The 18542-nt window shown below is 51.7% G+C and overlaps 1 protein-coding gene across 1 annotated transcript in view; it reads left to right on the forward strand.

Annotated features, from left to right (window-relative positions):
• Positions 1-11329: 11329 nt before the first annotated feature.
• Positions 11330-18542, forward strand: part of CDC42BPB (CDC42 binding protein kinase beta) — a 99972-nt gene continuing 92759 nt past the window's right edge. Inside the window, exon 1 of the mRNA XM_020913531.2 lies at positions 11330-11754. Coding sequence (XP_020769190.1) covers positions 11580-11754 — 175 coding nt within the window. The 5' untranslated portion in view covers positions 11330-11579. The remainder of the gene's footprint in view (positions 11755-18542) is intronic.

Consider the following 18542-nt stretch of genomic DNA (forward strand, 5'->3'; position numbering starts at 1 on the left):
AAGCTGAAGCTCCAATACATTGGCCACCTGATTCAAAGAGCTGACTCATTAGAAAAGACCCTGATGCTGGGGAAGATTGAAGGCAGGAGAAGGGGCCGACAGAGGATGAGCTGATTGGATGGCATCTTCGACCCAATGGACATGAGCTTGAGCAAGCTCCAGGAGATGACAAAGGACAGGGAAGCCTGCCGTGCTGCAGTCCATGGGGTCATAAAGAGTCAGACATGACTGAGCAATTGAGCAACACCAACAGAGGTGACAGAGGTGGTTTAGGAGCAGCCCTTTGTGCTCACTCCGCCTGTTACCTCCCTTAATCCTCACAAAGTTGGGAGGTGGGAACGTGCAGCAGGGGAGGGAGATTGGCTGTCAGATGTGATCATCCCTCGGACTCCATCAAGCGAAGCGGGGACTGGCCGGGGCATGGATGTGCCCCGGAACTAGATGTCCCCCCAGAGGTCCAGGCTCCCCCTCCCCTTCTCACTCAGCTCTGGGGGACTGAGGGGAGAAGGTGGGAGGCGAGTGCCCACCAGGGCCCAGGGCAGAGGCCCTGGAGGGAAAACAGCCCCTGGCGGTTCCCAGGCTCAATCGTGGGACAGAATGGCATGGAGGACCCTGGCCTGGCGGTTCTGGGTCCTCGGGTCTGGGGTGCATTTGTAGCAAGTTCCCAGGGGTTAGACGGAGCCCTGGCCCCTCCATCCACTCCCTGTGTGCCCCCAGACAGGTCTCTCACCCACTCTGAGCCGTGATCTCCTTGTCTGCACGGTGGGGAGGAGGACAAGCTGTGTGCAGATAAGTGTGAGGCCCTGTGGAAAGTGCTGGCACACAGACGGCGCTGGGGCTAGCGTTCCTCGTGGAGTTTTTCTTTCTTCCGAGGAAGAAGCCCCCAGCCTGGGCTAGAAGGAAGCAGGGAAGGCAGCACAGCAGTGGGCCAGGGTGTCTGGGCTCGGAAGCAGGCCCTGCCATGTGCCAGCAGTTACTTCGCCTCACCCAGCCTCAGTTTGCGCCTCTGGGAAATGGGCTGACTCCTGCCCCTGCCTCATTGGGTTCTTAGCAGGCTAGTCTGTAAAGAGCTGTGCATCGGGCGTGTAGAGTGCTTGCAGCCTTTGCTGTGACACCTTGAAGTCTCCACCGAAGCCCCCCACCCCGACCCCACCCCACCCTCCTCCCTGACTTCCTGGTCAGGCCTCCACACCAGCAGAGAGTAATCCCCTCTGGCAGGGCAGCGCTGTAGGCCCTGGGAGGCATGGTTGAATCACTCAGCCATGTCTGACTCTGTGCAACCCCATGGACTCTAGCCCACCAGGCTCCTCCGCCCATGGGATTTCCCAGGCAACAATATTGAGTGGGTCGGCATTTCCTTTTCCAGGGGGATCTTCCTGACCCAGGGATGGAGCCCAGGTCTCTTGCATTGCAGGTGGAGTCTACCAACTGAGCTACCAGGGAAGCTCCTAGATTAAAGGCACCCTTATCCTTGACGGAGTGGGGAGCCACGGATGCAAGAGAGAGCTGCGGGCAGAGCCCGCCTTCGGGAAGGTGTGCGTGGCAGCCAGTGGCGGGTGGGGGACTCCTGGCTCCAGGGGTGGGGGCGGGGGGAGAGGGGGCCGCCTCCGTCTCTCATCTTCCACCGGTGTCACTGTCGTTAGCTCCGGCCTGGTGGTGCGACCAGGCGAGCTGCATTCAGGTGCCCGGCGTGGCAGCAGGCTGCACCCGTGACCACGCTGCAGTCTCCCTGTGACTCTGCCAGTCAGGGTCTCCAGCCCCCTTTCAGACGGGACTCTGGGCTCCCAGAGTCGGCTGGGGTCTCGTGCCCCCACCCAGCACTCGGAGCACCCCGCGTGGGCAGCTGCGGAGGATGGCTGGAGCGGGGGCCAGTGCCTTTGGATGCAGAGAACATTCCAGGCGGCAGTGGGGCGTTTCCTGCAAGGATGTGCCTGGGGGGACCAGCGGGGCGGGGGCTCGCAAACCAGGTCTGGGTCGCTGCCCCGCCCCACTCTTTCCTGCACACACATCCAGGGGGCACTTTCTTCGGCCCACCCTTGGCAGAGGACTGGCTCATGCCCCTGACCTTCAAAGTCCTCCACGTCGTCAGCTGGGAGGCCGACAAAGAGGAAGAGAAACACCCTCGAGGAAGGGCTGTGGCCTAGCGAGCCGGGCAGTAGGAAACCTCAGGAACCACTGGCCGGGTCACCGTGGCCGAGGGACCCAGGCAGCGACTGGCAGGGAAGGGGGAGTCGCTGGGCCTAGCCTCCAAGACCTGGCCACGCACATGCAGGGCTGCCTGCCTGTCTACTGGTCCGCCTGGGCCGCCTTCGGTTCTCGCTCTGAGCCGGGGAAGCCTCACAGGGCTGCTTCTGCTTCCTTTTCATTCACTTCTCAGCAACAGTGTCCTGGGACAGGAGTCACTCTCATCTGCAAGGCAACCCCCGCCTCATCACTGTCAGCACCGCCTCCCAGGCCCTCACCCTCTGAGATGCTCTCTTTCGACTCCTCTCTGCTCGGCTCTAATCTGTCCCTGGACCAGAGAGGACGCACGGGTGACAGTCGTGGCTGCTGCTATTTCTTCGGCACGTGGCATCCCAACAGGGATCGAACCCTCGCCCCTGGCATTGGGAGCATGGAGTCTCAACCACCGGACTGCCGGGGAAGTCCCTGTTTCGTTTCTTTAATGGCTCCATGGAATTCGAAACTTTGGAGATACCATTATGTATCTGTTTGTCTACTGAAGGACACTTTCGTTTTCATTATTTTAATTGTAAGTAACCGGGTCATGAGTGTTACTGTGCGTGGGGCTGCATTGGTCAGAGTCCCAGCAGAGGCACACAGAAGCGAGTGAACCCAGGAAAGCATAAAAGCGGGTTTATTTCCTGGGGTCTGAGCAGGATCCCGGACACTCCGGGGGGATGGCGGCTCCCGAAGTTGGTGACGGGTGGGTAGGGGAGGGGCCGTGGGAGGGAGGGGTGGCTGGACCCTGGGGGCAGGTGTGTCAAAGAGAGGGGCCCGGGGCAGGCTGTGGGTGCAACCATGGGTTAGGGGCGGTGGGGCCGGGATCCCAGTCTTCCCCTCCCAAGCTACTCCCGCCAGAGGTACGGCCCGTCGAGGGCACAGAGCAGGCAGAGAAGGGTGGAGAGTGGCCCTGGAGGGGCACCCACCCCACGGCCTGCAGCATCCACCCCTGTCCCCTGGGGGACGTGTGTCCTCAACGCTTGGGACACACAGGCTGCACCAGCCTCTGATCGCCCTGGGTGATAACAACCGAGGAGGGGGCCGGCCTGAAGCTGGAGGCGCCCCTCCCCAAATAAGGTCTCAGGGGGTGGAGCCAGACAGCTGAGAAGAACACAGCCACCCCTCCCCGGGGCGGGGGGATGGCGGTGCTTGCTGGGACAGAGCCTGCTTCCGACATGCTCCGCAACCACTGAGCCCTGGGTCAGCCCTTCAGCAGCAGGTTTTTTTTTTTTTAGTTGCAGCTTCATTTATTTACTGGCTGTATTGGGTTTCGTTGCTTCGAGGGCTTTTCTCTAGTTGCGGCAAGCGGGGGCTGCTCTCCAGTCGCGGTGAGTGGGCTTCTCATCGCGGTGGCGCCTCTTGTTGTGGAGCGCGGGCTCTAGGTGCACGGGCCTCAGTAGCAGCAGCTCACGGGCTCACTAGCTTTGATTCATGGGCTTGGTTGCTCCTTGGCATGTGGAATCTTCCCGGACCAGGGATCAAACCCTTGTCCCATGCATTGGCAGGTGGATTCTTATCCACTGTGCCACCAGGGAAGGCCAGCAGTGCTTAGTTTTTAGCCTTTGGGTGGGATGACCCAAACTTTTGTTCCCTCGGGACCTGAGTGCTTTCCAAGCCCATCTTTAAGGAGCGCCCTTCCTTTTGCCCAGTAAGAACCATTAAGCACCATGGTGAAATCCCAGGGCGCCACACGTAGTCCACCTGGCCCCAACATGTAGCGCCAGTTCGGATCCCCTCTGATGACTGGTATCAGTATGCCCTTCTCTGCCTGCTGGTTCAGTGGCATGAGGATCCAGAAGTACCCAGTTGGGGGAGGAGACAGCCTCAGCTTTAATTCATCCAACGCATGAATGCGTTTCCTGATGGAGACATTCCTTTCTTGGACACTAGTCCAAGGTCACAGGAAGGAAAGCAAAAATTCCTCCAGTGTGTTCTTTGGTGTAATTGTGGGAGGGACGACTCCCACCTCCCACTGCTGGATTCCTGGACCCAGGCGCTTTGGCTGTGGGGGAAGGGCACCCTGTAATGCCTGGTTGGTCAAGGCACACCCTACACCCTGGAGAGCGGCACTTAAACCTTGCAGGGTGTTGTATCTCACCCAGCGCAGTAACTAGTCTTCTGCAGACCAGCCCACCATTCTCCCAGGCCAGTTGCTTCTGGAGGATGGGGCATGGGGTAAGTCTAGGGAATTTGTTGGGCAGGAGCTCTCTGCCTAACTATCTTCATCAGAAAATGAGTCCTTCAGCCCAAGGCGATGTTGCCTGGGTTGCCATGGTGATGGATAAATAAAGCATTCTCTGAGTCCACAAATGGTGCTGCCGGTAGAAGGAATGTGACTGGAAAAGCCTCACCTGAAATACGCAAGGGCAAATTGCTGCCCTTTCCATGATGAAAGAGGTCCTATGTTATCAAGCTGACCACCAGCCACCAGACTGGTCCCTCTGGGAAATGGCACCATATTAGCAACTCAGTGTGGGTCCCTGCTGGTGACAAGGTGGACACTCAACCATGATGGAAGCCAAGTCAGCCAGGGTGAGGGTAGTTTCTGTGGCTGAGTCCCTGCATAGACTCCATTTCTGCCCTCTTGGTCACTTGTACATGGACCTGTTGCGCACTGGGGCAGGGGAGGGGAGAGGCTGACGTCCTCAGAAACAGATTGTCTTGTCCACTCGACACTTGAGAACTTCCTCCATGGTAGATGTCCTTTGGTGAGTATTCATTCTCGCTTCATGCCCTTTCTGACAGTTCCATCTGTGTGCCTTTCCCCCAGATGGCCAAGAAAAAGTTCATTCTTTCCAAGTCTCTGATCAGCTGGCCAACCTGTTAACCACTTCCCATGAGTCCACACAGAATCAATATATTTGCTTCCTGGAAGAACTGCTCTTCACCATAGTCTTTCAGGGCTTGTCCTGAGTGTGTCTGTAAAGCCACAGCCATCCTTCTCTGGTGGGAATCACCACACAAGCCAGACCAATCTTTAAACCAGACACACACATTTTTGTCCTCCATTGATTATCACAACACTTCCCATGGGAGCATAGCTGTGGGTTTTTAAAGAGTTGGTAAAGCATCGGGAGCAGATACCAAGGAGTCTTAAGTCATCTACTCATGAAGTTTACTTGTTCCTTCCAAGTCTGAATGGGATTGCTTCATTTTACAATGGAACGTTATGTACGTATCTACATTTAAGATTTAGTAGGTAAGACAATATCTATTTTAGGATGGACATCTTGAGTCATCATTTCTTGGTTATCCATGGTTAGGCATTAAGTCTCCATCTAGATCCAACAGCAAGCCAGGAACAGTCCTTGAAATGGAGAAGAGTTGTTGGCAGAAGACGACATGGTCTGCAACTTCCCTGGTGGTCCAGCGGTTAAGAATCCACCTGCCAATGCAGGGGACCCAGGTTCAGTCCCTAGTCCAGGAAGAGTCCACATGCTAGGGGGCAACTAAGTCTGTGCAGCACGTGCTGAGCCCACGTGCCACAGTGATGGAAGCCCCCACGCCTCAGAGCCCGTGCTCCACAGCAAGAAAAACCCTGCGTGCAGCAACAAGCACCCAGCACCGCACTCTCCCCACAGACACACAAGCCAACCCAGGGTCTGCTGGATCTTGGGGCTTAACTGCTTATGTGGCAGGGGAGTTTGCACCAAAGCCTGGACCTGCATTGTTCTGAACCCACTTTTTCCCTGGGTCTCACTCAAAGTTGACAGTCTTCATGGGTACTCAGTAGATGAATCAGAGGACTTTACCCAAGTAGTAAACATGTCTAGAAAAGCCAAAGAAGGCAGTCAGGCACTGTCCCTCTGCCTTCTTGGTGGGCCTTCATATATCTGAAAACATCTTCATTTCCACCTTCATTTTTGGAAGGTATTTTTGCTGGGTATAGAATTCTAGGGTGGCAGTTATTCTGCTTTTCTTTTGGTACTTTGAAGACGCCATTCCAATGAGATGCCTTCTCATTTACACAATTTCCAATGAGAAATTTGATATCATCTTTGTTCCTCTGCACATAATGTGTCTTTTTCCCAGCTCCGGCTAATTTTTTTCTCTTTATCAACAGGCTCTAAGCAATCTGATCATGATGTGCTTTAGTGTTATTGTTTGTTTGGGGTGTTTCCTGTTTTTTCTTATGTTTCTTGTGCTTGTGATTCATTGAACCTCTTGGATTTGTGATTTATGGGTTTCATCGAGTTTGGAAATTTTTCAGCCATGATTTCTTCAGATTTTGTTTTCTGTCCCTTCTCTTTCTTGTTCTTCTCCTTTGGGACACCAATCCGTATATTGGATCACTTGATACTCTCCCACAGTTCACTCATGTTCATTTAATTAATTTTTTTTTTGGCTGTTCTGAGTCTTCACTGTGGCATGCAGGCTCACTAGCTGTGGTCTGAGCTCTGGAGTTGCTATGCACAAGCTTAGCTGCCCCATGGCTTGGGGTTTCTTAGTTTTCCCACCAGAGATCGAACCCGCATCTCCTGTACTAGAAGGCAGACCCCCAACCACTGGACCACCAGGGAAGCCCCTGAAATTCTTTTTTTATTCCCCCTTGCTTTTTACTTTTTTGGATAAGCTTTACTGCTCTACCATCACATTCAATATTATTTTCTTACATAATGTCTAAGCTGGCATTAATCCCATACAGTATGTTTTTCATCTCAGAAAGTGTCATTTTAATCTCTGAAAATTCTATTAGGTTTTTTTAAAGTCTTTTATGATTCCACTAACGTTTTGAACATGTGGAATACAGCTATAACAACTGCTTTCGTGTCTTTCTCTGCTAATTCTAACATCTGTGGAAGTTCTGGGTTAGTTTTGATTATTTGGTAATTCTCTCCATTGTGGGTTGAGTTTCCCTGACTGTTTAAATGCCTAGAAGTCTTTGAGTAGATATCAGACATTGTGATTTTATCTTTTTGGGTGCTGGATATTTTTGTGTTCCTATAAATTTCCTGGAACTTGTTTCTGGGATGCAGTTAAAGTTACCCAGAAACAGTTTGATACTTTGGGGTCTTGTTTTTATGATTTGTTAGTAGGCAGACCTGGAGCAATTCTCAGCCCCAGGCTAGTTCCCACACCCAAAGCACAAGCTTCTAGGGAATTCTGCCCAGTAGTGAATGATCGAGCTTTTCTAGTTTGGCTGGTGAAAAACAACACTGGTTCCAATGTATGTGAGTACCAGGCACTATTTCCTGTAGCCCTTTTGAGTGATTCTTTCCCCAGCCTTTGATAGTTTCCTTCTGCACAAGTACTGGTCAGTATGCTGCTGGAAACCTGGGGGACCCCCTGCAGATCTCCAGGGGTCTCTCTCAGTGCAGTTCACTCCTCTTGGGTACTCTGTCCCAAGTCTTTTACTTGCCAGACTCTTAGCACTGCTTCCTCATCTCAAAACATGTTTCCTTGAAGTTTCAGAGCTGTGTAAAGATGCTCTTAAGACACACTGTTCGATTTCATTAGAAAAGAGGTCAGGCGAGAGTGTTCCCTGAGTGTTGACAGTCATACCTGTTGTTACACTGATCAGGTGAAACTGTGTTGTGGCTTGACTGCTGCGTGTTATGCATGTTTCAGGGCCTGGGGATAAGGCTAGGCTCAGTGTGATGTTTTTTAGGAGGTGGGGCTTTGGTAAATGTTTAGGTCATGAGGCTGGAGACCTCGTGAATGGATCAGTGCCTGTTTTATAAGAGGCCAGAGCTACCCTTTTCCATCATGTGAGAGCACAGAATTACAGCCCTCTGTAACCAGGGACAGCGCAGTCACCCAGAACCAGACCACACTGGCATCCTGATCTTGGACTTTCAGCCTCCAGAACTGTGAGAAGTAAACTTCCGTTGTTTATAAGGCACCCAGCCAATGGTGCTTTGTTATAGCAGCCCAAAGTGATTAAGAGACACAGAGGAACCTCAAGGATGGATGTCTGAGGACTCTGGGATTCCCTGCTCTGGGGAACCCAAGACACTCCACCCATCAGCTGGTCATAGAGCCCCTGCCCCTGGTTTTAGATCTAACAATTCTAGTGCATGACACCAGCTATCAGTGTGTGAGCACGTGCGCCAAAAGGCAGTTCAAGGTGCTCTTGGGGTATTAATTTAATTCTTCCAGAAACCTACTGAAATACTGGAGTAGGTCCTATTATCATTCTCTTTTTTATCTTTTTTTTCCTCTTTTTTATCTTTGAAAACACTGAGGCACAGGAAGATTTCTAGTATCCAGACTAATGGGCGAGACTCACAGGTACCCACTTTGCCAAGTGCTAAGGAAAACTATGCAGTGGGGCCTGGGGAGTTAGGCAAGGCTGCCCTGAAAGGACAATTCTGAAACAGATTTGGGCTGAGCAGACAAAGTGAAAATGGTCAGGGAGGGGCATCCAAGCTGAAAGGGCTTGGCAAGTGCAAAGGCCCTGAGGCAGGAGGGAGTAGAAACAGTAGAGGAACAAGGCAGTCAGTGAGACTGAAGTCGGAGATTCAAGAGAGGAGAGTAAGGACAGGGCTAGAGGACTGAGCAGGCCCAGGCCAACCCTGCTGTGTCTGGGGGTCAGAGAATAGACTGTATAAATGGGGACATTGTTATACATACACTGGGACAATGGCAAAAATTGGGACTGTCCCAGACAAATTCAGACACTTGATCACTTAAAATGTAAGATGTACAGCAGAAACTAACACAGAATTTTAAATCATCTATACTCCAAAAAACAAACAAAAAAAAGATAAAGTGAAGAATTTGGTCTTTACCCTAAAACCAGTGGGGCATCTTTGGTTTTGGGCCACTTTTGTCGGTTTGGCCTTTTTATTTTTTTAATTGAGGTATAATACATGTGTCTGTGTGATGAGTTGCTTCAGTCACATCCAACTCTCTGTGACCCTATGAACTGTAGCCCACCAGGCTCCTCTGTCCATGGGATTCTCCAGGCAAGAACACTGGAGTGGGTTGCCATGCCCTCCTCCAGGGGGTCTTCCTGGCCCAGGGGTTGAATGCGCATCGCCTGCATTGGCAGGTGGCTTCTTTGCCACTGAGCCGCCTGGGGAAGCTCCATGACACACAGAAGTGTACAGATACTTATGGGCATGGCTTATTGTTCTGTGTCCTAGTGGCTCAGCTGGTAGAGTCTGCCCGCAACACGGGAGACCTGGGCTCGATCCCTGGGTCAGGAAGGTCCCGTGGAGAATGACATGTCAACCCACTCCTGTATTCCTGCCTGGACAATTCCACAGACAGAGGAGCCTGGTGGGGTACAGTCCATGGGGTCACAAAGAGCTGGACACCACTAAGTGACTTTTTTTAATTTATTTTTTCCTTTTTTGATTAAACTTCATGTATGTATAGGCCCACATAGCAAGATGGGTCAAGATACAGAATGTTCCTAGTCCCAAAGCACATTTTTTCCCTGACGTATCCACTACTCTGACCTCTGACACCAAAGATTTTGTATGCCTGCTTTTTAAAAATTAAGGTATGATAGGGATGCAGTGACATGCACTACTCAAGTGTACAGTTTAAGAATGTTCCTTCTATGGAGTCCTGCATAACCACCATCCAAGTCAAATTACAGAACATTCCTAGAAGCCCAGAGGGCTCCCTGCTACCCATGGCACTCAATGCCTCCCTAACAGAGGTAGCCGCTAATTTGATTTTATGTTCATAGGTTAGTTTTTTCACAGGCTTCTTTAGTGCTCCATCTTCAACCTCATCTCCGCCTGGCTTGCCCTGCTCCTCCTGAAGCTGCCCCCTCTCCCCTCCTCCCACTTAAGGGATTCCCTAAGCCTACGTCCTCGTTGGAAAAGACCCTGATGCTGGGAAAGATTGAAGGCAGGAGGAGAAGGGGACAACAGAGGATGAGATGGCTGGATGGCATCACCGACTCGATGGACATGAGTTTGAGCAAGCTCCGGGTGTTGGTGATGGACAGGGAAGCCTGGCGTGCTGCAGGCCATGGAGTCGCAAACAGTCGGACACAACTGAGCGACTGAACTGAACTGAACCTACATCCTGGCTCCCCAGCCCTTGCCTGCTCACCCCCATGGCCTCAGTTACGCCCCCACGAGTTCTAGGCTGCCCCTCCTCTTCCGACGCCAAGGGTTCCTCAGAGTGCAGATACTCTCCATCACCCCCTCCTTCCCCAGACACACGTAGAAACCTGCAATCTTAGTACCAGCCCAGAGGGAACGGCAGGCCGCTTCCTACCAAACTGCCACCCCAGGGCATCTGCTCGCGTGGAGGGGACGGTGGGCAGTAGAGTTTGAAGCGGCCGTTGGGGGTGCATCACGAATTCTTGGGGCGCTGGGTGGCCCCTCTCCGGCAGCCCCTACCCAGCCCGGACCTCAGTCTCCCGCCCGTCAAGTCGGAGCAGGGCCCGCCTTCTGCCAAAGGCCGCTCCCAGCTCAGAGGAGGCCCGGCTTTAAAACACCCCGTCGTGCGGTCGAGGTCGCCAGCACTGCGGCAGCAGGGTAGCCTTGACGCTCGCCTCAGCGCACCAACCCCGAAGCCCCCGGGCAGGCCAGAGCCCGCGGGCGTCTCCTCGAGCCTCGGGGTCCCCTCCTGGAGCTGCGTCGCGCGCGCCCGCGCGCGGCGGGAGCGCGGGCCCCGCACACAGAGGCCGGGTCCCGCACCACACGCTCGCGCGCGCCATTCGGCCGCCCCCTGCGCGCGCGCCGGCACCGCAATCTCGGCGGCGCGCTGGCCGCTCGTTCGGCCCGCCCCCGCCGGGCGGTGCTGCCCGCCGACCCCGCCCGCCCGGCCTTCCCAGCATCCCGGCCCCGCTACGGCAAGCGGCGAGGTCCGGCCCCGCCGGGAGCCGGGAGCCGGGAGCGCGGGGCGGGGCGGCGCGCTGAGGTCAGCGCGGCGGCGGCGGCCGGCCCCGCCGTGGTTGGCTGCGCCCGCGCTGGCCGCGCCCTGGTTGGCTGCGGGCCGCGGGGCTGGGCCGCCAGGTCGGGGCCTGGGGTCGGGGCTCGGGCGCCGGCCGGGCTTTGCGCAGTAGCGCTGGGCTCTGCGCTGCTCCAGGCAGACGGCGAGCGGCGGCGGCAGCGGCGGTGGGCGGCAGGGAGGGCGCGGCCGCGGGGGGGGGCCGCGGGGCGCGCGGCGGGGGCGAGGCGAGCGGCGCCGGGCGGGGCGGGCGGCGGCGCCGAGGGGAGGGGAGCGGCCCATGGACCCGCGGGGCCCGGCGCCCCAGACGCTGCGCCGCCGGGCCCGAGCCCAGGAGGTCGGCCTAGGCCTGGGCGCGACGACGCGGACGGGGCGGCGGCGAGGCGCCGCGGCTGCCAGGTCTCGCGGCCGCCGGGCCCCCGCGGGCGCGCCCTGACGGACCGGCCGGAGCGGGCCGGCGAGAGGCCCGGCGCGTTGGGAGCGGGCCGCGCGGCACCATGTCGGCCAAGGTGCGGCTCAAGAAGCTGGAGCAGCTGCTCCTGGACGGGCCCTGGCGCAATGAGAGCGCCCTGAGCGTGGAGACGCTGCTCGACGTGCTCGTCTGCCTGTACACCGAGTGCAGCCACTCGGCCCTGCGCCGCGACAAGTACGTGGCCGAGTTCCTCGAGTGGGGTAAGTGACCGGCGGCCCTGCGACCCCCGCCCCGGCGCGCCCTCCCTGTCCTCGGGCGGCCGCCCGCCCCGCCTCGTCACCGCTCCCGGGCCCGCCCGGCCGCTCCTCGCGCCCCTTCGCGGCTCTCGGCCCGGCCCTGCCCTCCTCCCCGGCCTTCGCACGTCCGCGCTGGGCCGTCCCGCCCCCTCATCCTGCCCCTCGGAGCCACATCCTTCGTTCCCACCCCCGCCTTCACCGCCCCGCGCCCCGGCCGCTTCCTAGATCCACCCTCCCCGAGCCTGGATATCGTTTCCTGCAGCCCTCCCCGGGATATCCGCCCCCGGCCCCCGCCTTTGGGGTCTCGAGTCCGAGTCGAGTTCCTCGCCCTCCCTCCCCCCAAACTCGCCCTGCTGGGTCGTTTGGGCAGCGGCGCGTGCCTTCTGCGTCCGCCTCCCCACCCCCGCGCGTCTCCTGGGAGCCCCTCCTAGGTGACAGCCTGTCCGCATCCCTCGGTGTCCAGGGCCTGAACATCCATTTTACTGTACCACCTCCAAGGGAATTTTAAAGTCGAAAGCCTTGTGGTGAAACGCCATGCGAGAGTCGGTTGATTTTTTTCATTGTAATTTTGCCAGACCCTGATAATGCTTGGGGGGGCGGAGGGGAGGGCAGCTGGAACTGTTAGTCTATGGAAGTCACTGTAAAACTTTCTTCATCAGACCTCTGCATGCTTTTTAATCATTGGTCAGCTAAGTTACTATGTTCTACTAGGACAGAAATTTGATTAAGCTGTGTAACGGTTAGAACCCCAGAAACAACTACACGTGTAAAGCGACATCTTATCTTTCTCTAACTTGGGCGTCTTGTCAAGACCCTCAACCTCGTTTAAAACTACCTAGAAGGAAGATGAGATGCTTCTGTTCAGAGTTCAGGTCAAATGTATGAAAATCCTATTCTTGGGTCTTTTTCGTCGTTGGGCTCTGACTGTGCCGTTTTGAACCAGTAATTTCTAACCTTTGGGGCTGATAAAGCTGACTTTTTTACATAAAGAAATGAATGTGTTCTGTAGTTAGGACCCCTGGTCTGCCAGAATGGTAATTGGAATTTGGGATTTTGTTTACCAAATAAAACTTACGTTGTTACATTTTTTAGAGAGCTTTCTCTTCTTCCTTCTTGAGCGAAATTTTGAAGTCTTGTGAGAGCAGCAGGAAAAGGAGGCCCACAGCCCCAAGACAGCCTGTTTCGCTTTGTTTTGGGCTTCATTTTGCTGCTGACCACCCTTCCTGGTTACATACAGTATCAATAAAATGAGAGTACTGTTCATTTTCTGGCGTCATTTATTAGTGATGTGATCGCCAGCTGAATAATTAACCTGACTTCACAGTTGCTTTGAAAGTGAAGTCTTTGGGGCCTCTTACATCCCAGCCTTCTGAGGATCCTGTTTGCTCTTCCTTGCTGAGCATTTGATCTTGGAATCCAGACAGTTTCACAATCAGGTTCAACTCAGTGCTTGGCATGTGAGTCAATGTGTGACTGAAAGGAGGAAGCAGATGGAAGGTTGAGTTAGCAGGTGAGGTGTGGTCCCAAAGGCCTCTGGCCTGGGAACCTGCAGTGCCCAGGAGGGGCTTACTCATCCCAAGGCCGAACCAGGGGTTCCCGTGTAGCCCTCTTAAAACCAAACAGTACCAGCCGCTCTGAACTGGTGGGTTTCATTGGAGGAAGCTCTCAGCATGTGAGGCGGTCTTATGTTGTGAGGTTTGACTTTTCCCCAAGTCTAAATAGAAGCTGTGTGCTGTCATATAGAAATATTTTGACTCTTTGGAAATTATGATTACAAATAAATGACATTACCTCCTAAGAATTCAGTCTGCACTGAGCTTAAATTACAGATAAGAGAATGAACTCTAATTTAGGTGGCATTTTTCGTGGACTAGTAATATATTTGAGAAGCGGCATTTAATGTCACATACGTTGACACATGCACCATTGTAACGCCACAGTGTGTATCACTCGTTAGGATGTGGGCAGTCATTATTTAGTGTTGCTTGGAACACCTAGTTACTGTGTTGGAAAGCAAAGAGTGGAATTGTTTGCGGAGCATTGTTAGGTACTCTGACTTCCTGGGGGAATCACTTCTACTCTACTCAAGAAACATATATATAGACTGCCACACTGCGAGTTGTAGATTTACACTCTGCATGATGTTTGCAACCTCTAATGTGTCGAGTCCTGGCATGCAGAGGACCAACCTTGGTAGGTATCTGCTGACAGTTGTGTAGAAGTCTTAAAGCTCAATGAAGAAAAATACCCGATTCAGCCCAGATTTGAGAATTATTGGGGACTTTGAGGAAATTTGGAAGGTATAAGTAATAAAGTTTTACGTTTTAAAAGAGAATTTTCCACAGTGGTTGCATGGGACTAGACTCATCCTAGCCTTCACTGTAGGTTTTGCCTTTAATTTTCCCTTGATTATGTTTATAGTTTGATTAGTCTCCTCTATGAAATCCTGGACTTTAATTAAAAGTTGGAAGTACCCTGCTTTGCATGTGTATTTCTTTAAGCTATTTTTTAAATGCAAATTTGATACTGTTTGAAGCAGAGCATGTGAAACACTTTGAAATTTCTACAAGTAAACAGCAACAAATATGGACAACTAAATGAGGTGAAGTTGTCTTTCATCTTCATTATATAAAAATACTCGTACATGTGTTAAATTTTTTTTCCCTGACTTAAAAAAATAATGACGGGTATTATGTTTGGACAGAGCTGATGTTGGAAGTTCCAGCCCATTGGCGTTAGATGGACCACAGTGGTCCTCTGCCCCGGCCCCCATGTGGCTTGCAGACCAGGCGGGAGGCAGACCTCAGCCTGGTTCCCCGATTCCCAGTCCAGGCCCGCTTCTCGCTCTGTGCCACCATACTTCCTCTGGAAGCAGTAGAATTCATCTCTGTAGCCCTCTGTTTAATTTCCTCATTGGTGATTTTTCTTAGGAATGAAGCATTACCTTGTCTGGAGTTCTCTCTCATCTGTGTGAATTCCTGTAGCTTTTGGCACAGGGATGCTCAGCGCCCAGTGTGAGTGGGATGTCTCTACCAAACTGAATGTGTTCGGGGCTTAACTGATGGTGCTAAATAGCTCAACATGCATTTTAATCTTAGTGGCTTCTCGAGAGAGAATTTTTGCATGACATGGGAACACTTTTTTTTTTTAAAGTAACGTTTTAAGAAACAGATCTTTTGAATAATAAGATGTAACTTAGTAGAGGAATACTGGGATTGTGTAATAAAAATTAGGTTAACACAATTTGGATTTGTAAATAGCTATTTGAAGTGCAGAGTGATATTGATTATGGCACTGTGACGGAACAGCTGAAACCATTAAACATTAACCAGCCAGCCTTACCTTTTCTCTCTTGAAACCTCCTCCATTGACAGTTGGGCTTTGAAATAGACAGCGGTGTCTCTGTTAAGCCTAGACCTGCGGTAAATGAAACTGGAGTTGGAGTGAGTTGCCCTCACTTGAAGATCCCACTGCCTGAAAGAGCTTAGGAGGTGCAGTGCATTGATCTTCAATTGCAAATGCACATAAGGTAAAAACTCCAAATACGGCGCCAGTGTGGACAGGAGCACCCCTTGGCTTTGCCCTGCCTCCTGTTGTAGCACCTGACTCCCTTGGAAGTCTTGTCCTGTCTGTGCTGACGTCGGTGATGCCGGATAAACATGCGAGCAAACAGGACTGTTAATTCCAAACTATATTAAGTACAACAAAACTATTGAACTCTTTTCCTGGTAAAGAGGCAAAATATATTTTTTTGAGAGTAATAAAGTAAAAGGATCATGCTGGAAGAAACCAAATACAAATTTTTACCCTTTTTCCCCCCATCATCAAAAAGGTGATAAAATGCAAGTAAAGAAGATTTTGAAAGAATTAAGGAGACAAAACTCCCTGTAATTCCCTCACCCCAACCCCCATAATATGACATCTTTTAGTCCCTGCCCTGAATTTGATTCTTAAGTTCCAAATGACAGTATGTTAGTGTCATCTGAAATTTGTGTGAGAAGCTCTCTTAATAATGAAAATGCATGAGAGGAAAATACACTTTCCTTAGATTTAAAATCGTAAGTATTTGGGGACTTGCCTGGAGGTCTAGTGGTTAAGACTCCACCTTCCATTGCAGGGGGCGCAGATTGACCCCTGGTTGGGGAACTGAGGTCCCATGGTCCTTGGGGCTGTAGCTAGAAATTAAAAAAAAAACAAAATCATGAGTGTTTGGCCAATGTAAACTTCATATGGTAATTTTTGAAGGCTTTATTTAGGCTTAAAATCTATCAGAGAAATTTTGTTAAGACAATAAAACAGGTACTATGAGATGAAGGTCACACGTTATAGTATGATTTTAAATGTGTTCCATATTAGATATTTGGTCAGTGTTATTGAGTGGTAGGTAACTGGCAACAAAATTGTTTTCAGATTAAAACTTTGTGAAAAGGATCAGTTATGTAATATAATAGACTTGGATATTTTGTTATCTTTAGGAAAGAATTAGAGATTTGAAGAAAATTTTAATTATATAATTTCTTATACTGGAGCATCTTTGTAGATATATGAGATTTACTCTTCTAAGGGGACTGCTGACATTACTGACGTGATGCTTCCTCTTGCTTCCAAGTTGTGGGTTCGAAAACTTTTGGGAATTTGAGAGAGCGCATGGTCTGTCCTCCACCCCCATCTCCCCTCTCTGTTGGGTAAACCAGGCTCTGGAGTTTTCCCCTGATCATTTCTGAGCAGCTAGCCCTCTAGCCAGGGTTCCTCTCCTCCATGGGCTCCTGGTCAGCCATGGGCCGTCTTGCTGGCACCTGCTATGTAATATCTCAGTTTTATTTTAACCTTTTTTTTTCCTTCATTCCCATCCTCACTGGCCTAGCTGAAGGTCTCAAGAACTAAATGAAAGCCTTTCTCCCTTGAAGATTTCAGTATCTCTGCCTGATTAGTCTTCAACACTGCCTTGCATTTCATCCCTCCCCTTTTCGAAACTTGTGCCATGACTTTGGATTCTGTTGCCTTGAGAAAAATCAGATCTGAAATCTGCGGTCCAACGTTGGAATTTAAAATTGACCTAAAGGGGACTTCCCTGGTCGTCCAGAGGTTAAGAATCCCCTTGCAACGCCAAGGCCTTGCATTCCATCCCTGCTCAGGGAACCGAGATCCCACGTGCTGTGGGGTGGCTTAGCCCGTGGGCCGTAACTGCTGAGCCTGCATGCCCCAGCTCGGAGCCTGTGAGCCGCAGCAGAAGATCCTGCAGGCTCAACGACGATCCTGCGTGTCACAGCTAATACCTGCTGCAGCCAAAAAAAAAAAAAAAACGAACATTACTCTTTCAAAGTAAATAAATAAAACTTACCTGAGAGATTTCCCTGGTCCAGTGATGAAGATACTGCACTCCCAGGGCAGGGCACGGGTTCCATTCCTGGTCGGGAAACTAAGATCCTGCACGCTGCACAGCATGACAGAAAAAGAAATAAAAGAATAAAGACCTAAAAAGATACAGCTAAGCCTGGTTTTAGAGGCTGAGATGAATGGCACATCTGACCATACCCTGTGGAGTGATTTTCTTTAAATGTAATTTTACTTTTATCAAAGTAATGCATTTACTCAGTTTTAAAAGTAAAGTAGTTCTACAGAGTTAGGATGAAAGACAAAAGTCCCTTTACCAGCCAGCCTGCTCTGGGTTCTCACTTCTCAGAAGCAACCAGTTTTAACCCTTCTGTTTCTCCTTATAATCAGCTTATGCTGCCAGTGACAGAGAATCAGATAACAGTGACCTAAACAAAATCAGGGCTTCCCTGATAGCTCAGTTGGTAAAGAATCCGCCTGCAGTGTGGGAGACCTGGGTTTGATCCCTGGGTTGGGAAGATGCCCTGAGACTGGAAAGGCTACCCACTCCAGTATTCTGGCCTGGAGAACTCCATGGACGGTGTAGTCCATGGAGGCGCAAAGAGTTGGACATGACTGAGCATGTTTCACTCACTTCAAACAAAATCAAGGTTGATTTGCCTTTCATTCGACTTCTGAGCAGTCCAGGGCTGGTTTGACAGCCTCATTCCAAGAAGTCTTCAGGGACCTGCCCTCTCCTGCCCAGTCTACTGTCTGGTCTGAGGGTGACCCTCTTACCTACATTCCAGGCAGAGGGCGAAGGTGTTAAGTGGATGGGAGAAGAACCGTGGATGCTGATGGTGGGGGTTCTTGAGTCGCTAAGTTGTGTCCGACTCTTTGCAGCCCTATGGACTGCTGCACGCCAGGCTTCCCTGTCCCTCACTGTCTCCTGGTTTTTGCCCAAGTTCACATCCATCAAGTCGGTGATGCCATCCGGCCATCTCATCCTCTGTCGTCCCCTTCTCCTCCTGCCCTCAATCTTTCCCAGCATCAGGGTCTTTTCCAGTGAGTCGGCTCTTTGAATCAGGTGGCTGAAGTATTGAAGCTTCAGCATCAGTCCTTCCAGTGAGTGTTCAGGGTTGATTTTCTTTAGGACTGACTGGTTTGATCTTGCTATCCAAGGGACTCTCAAGTCTTCTTTAGCACCACAATTTGAAAGCATCAGGTCTTTGGCACTGATGATTACTTATTTAGCAATTCCTGCCTCAAATTTCATGTGTCTCTGTAGCATGCCTATGCTGCTTATTTCTGATTTTCCATTTTATATGTTATCTTTTAACTTTCTCTGTGGAAGAGAAGGCCGTAGAACTTTAGGTGTCTACTGCCCTGCATTGCTGAGACACATACACCCTTCCTTCCTCTTCGTTTTTCCAAATCTG

Source organism: Odocoileus virginianus, chromosome 16, assembly GCF_023699985.2.
Source record: "Odocoileus virginianus isolate 20LAN1187 ecotype Illinois chromosome 16, Ovbor_1.2, whole genome shotgun sequence".
NCBI classification, from domain to species: Eukaryota; Metazoa; Chordata; class Mammalia; order Artiodactyla; family Cervidae; genus Odocoileus; species Odocoileus virginianus.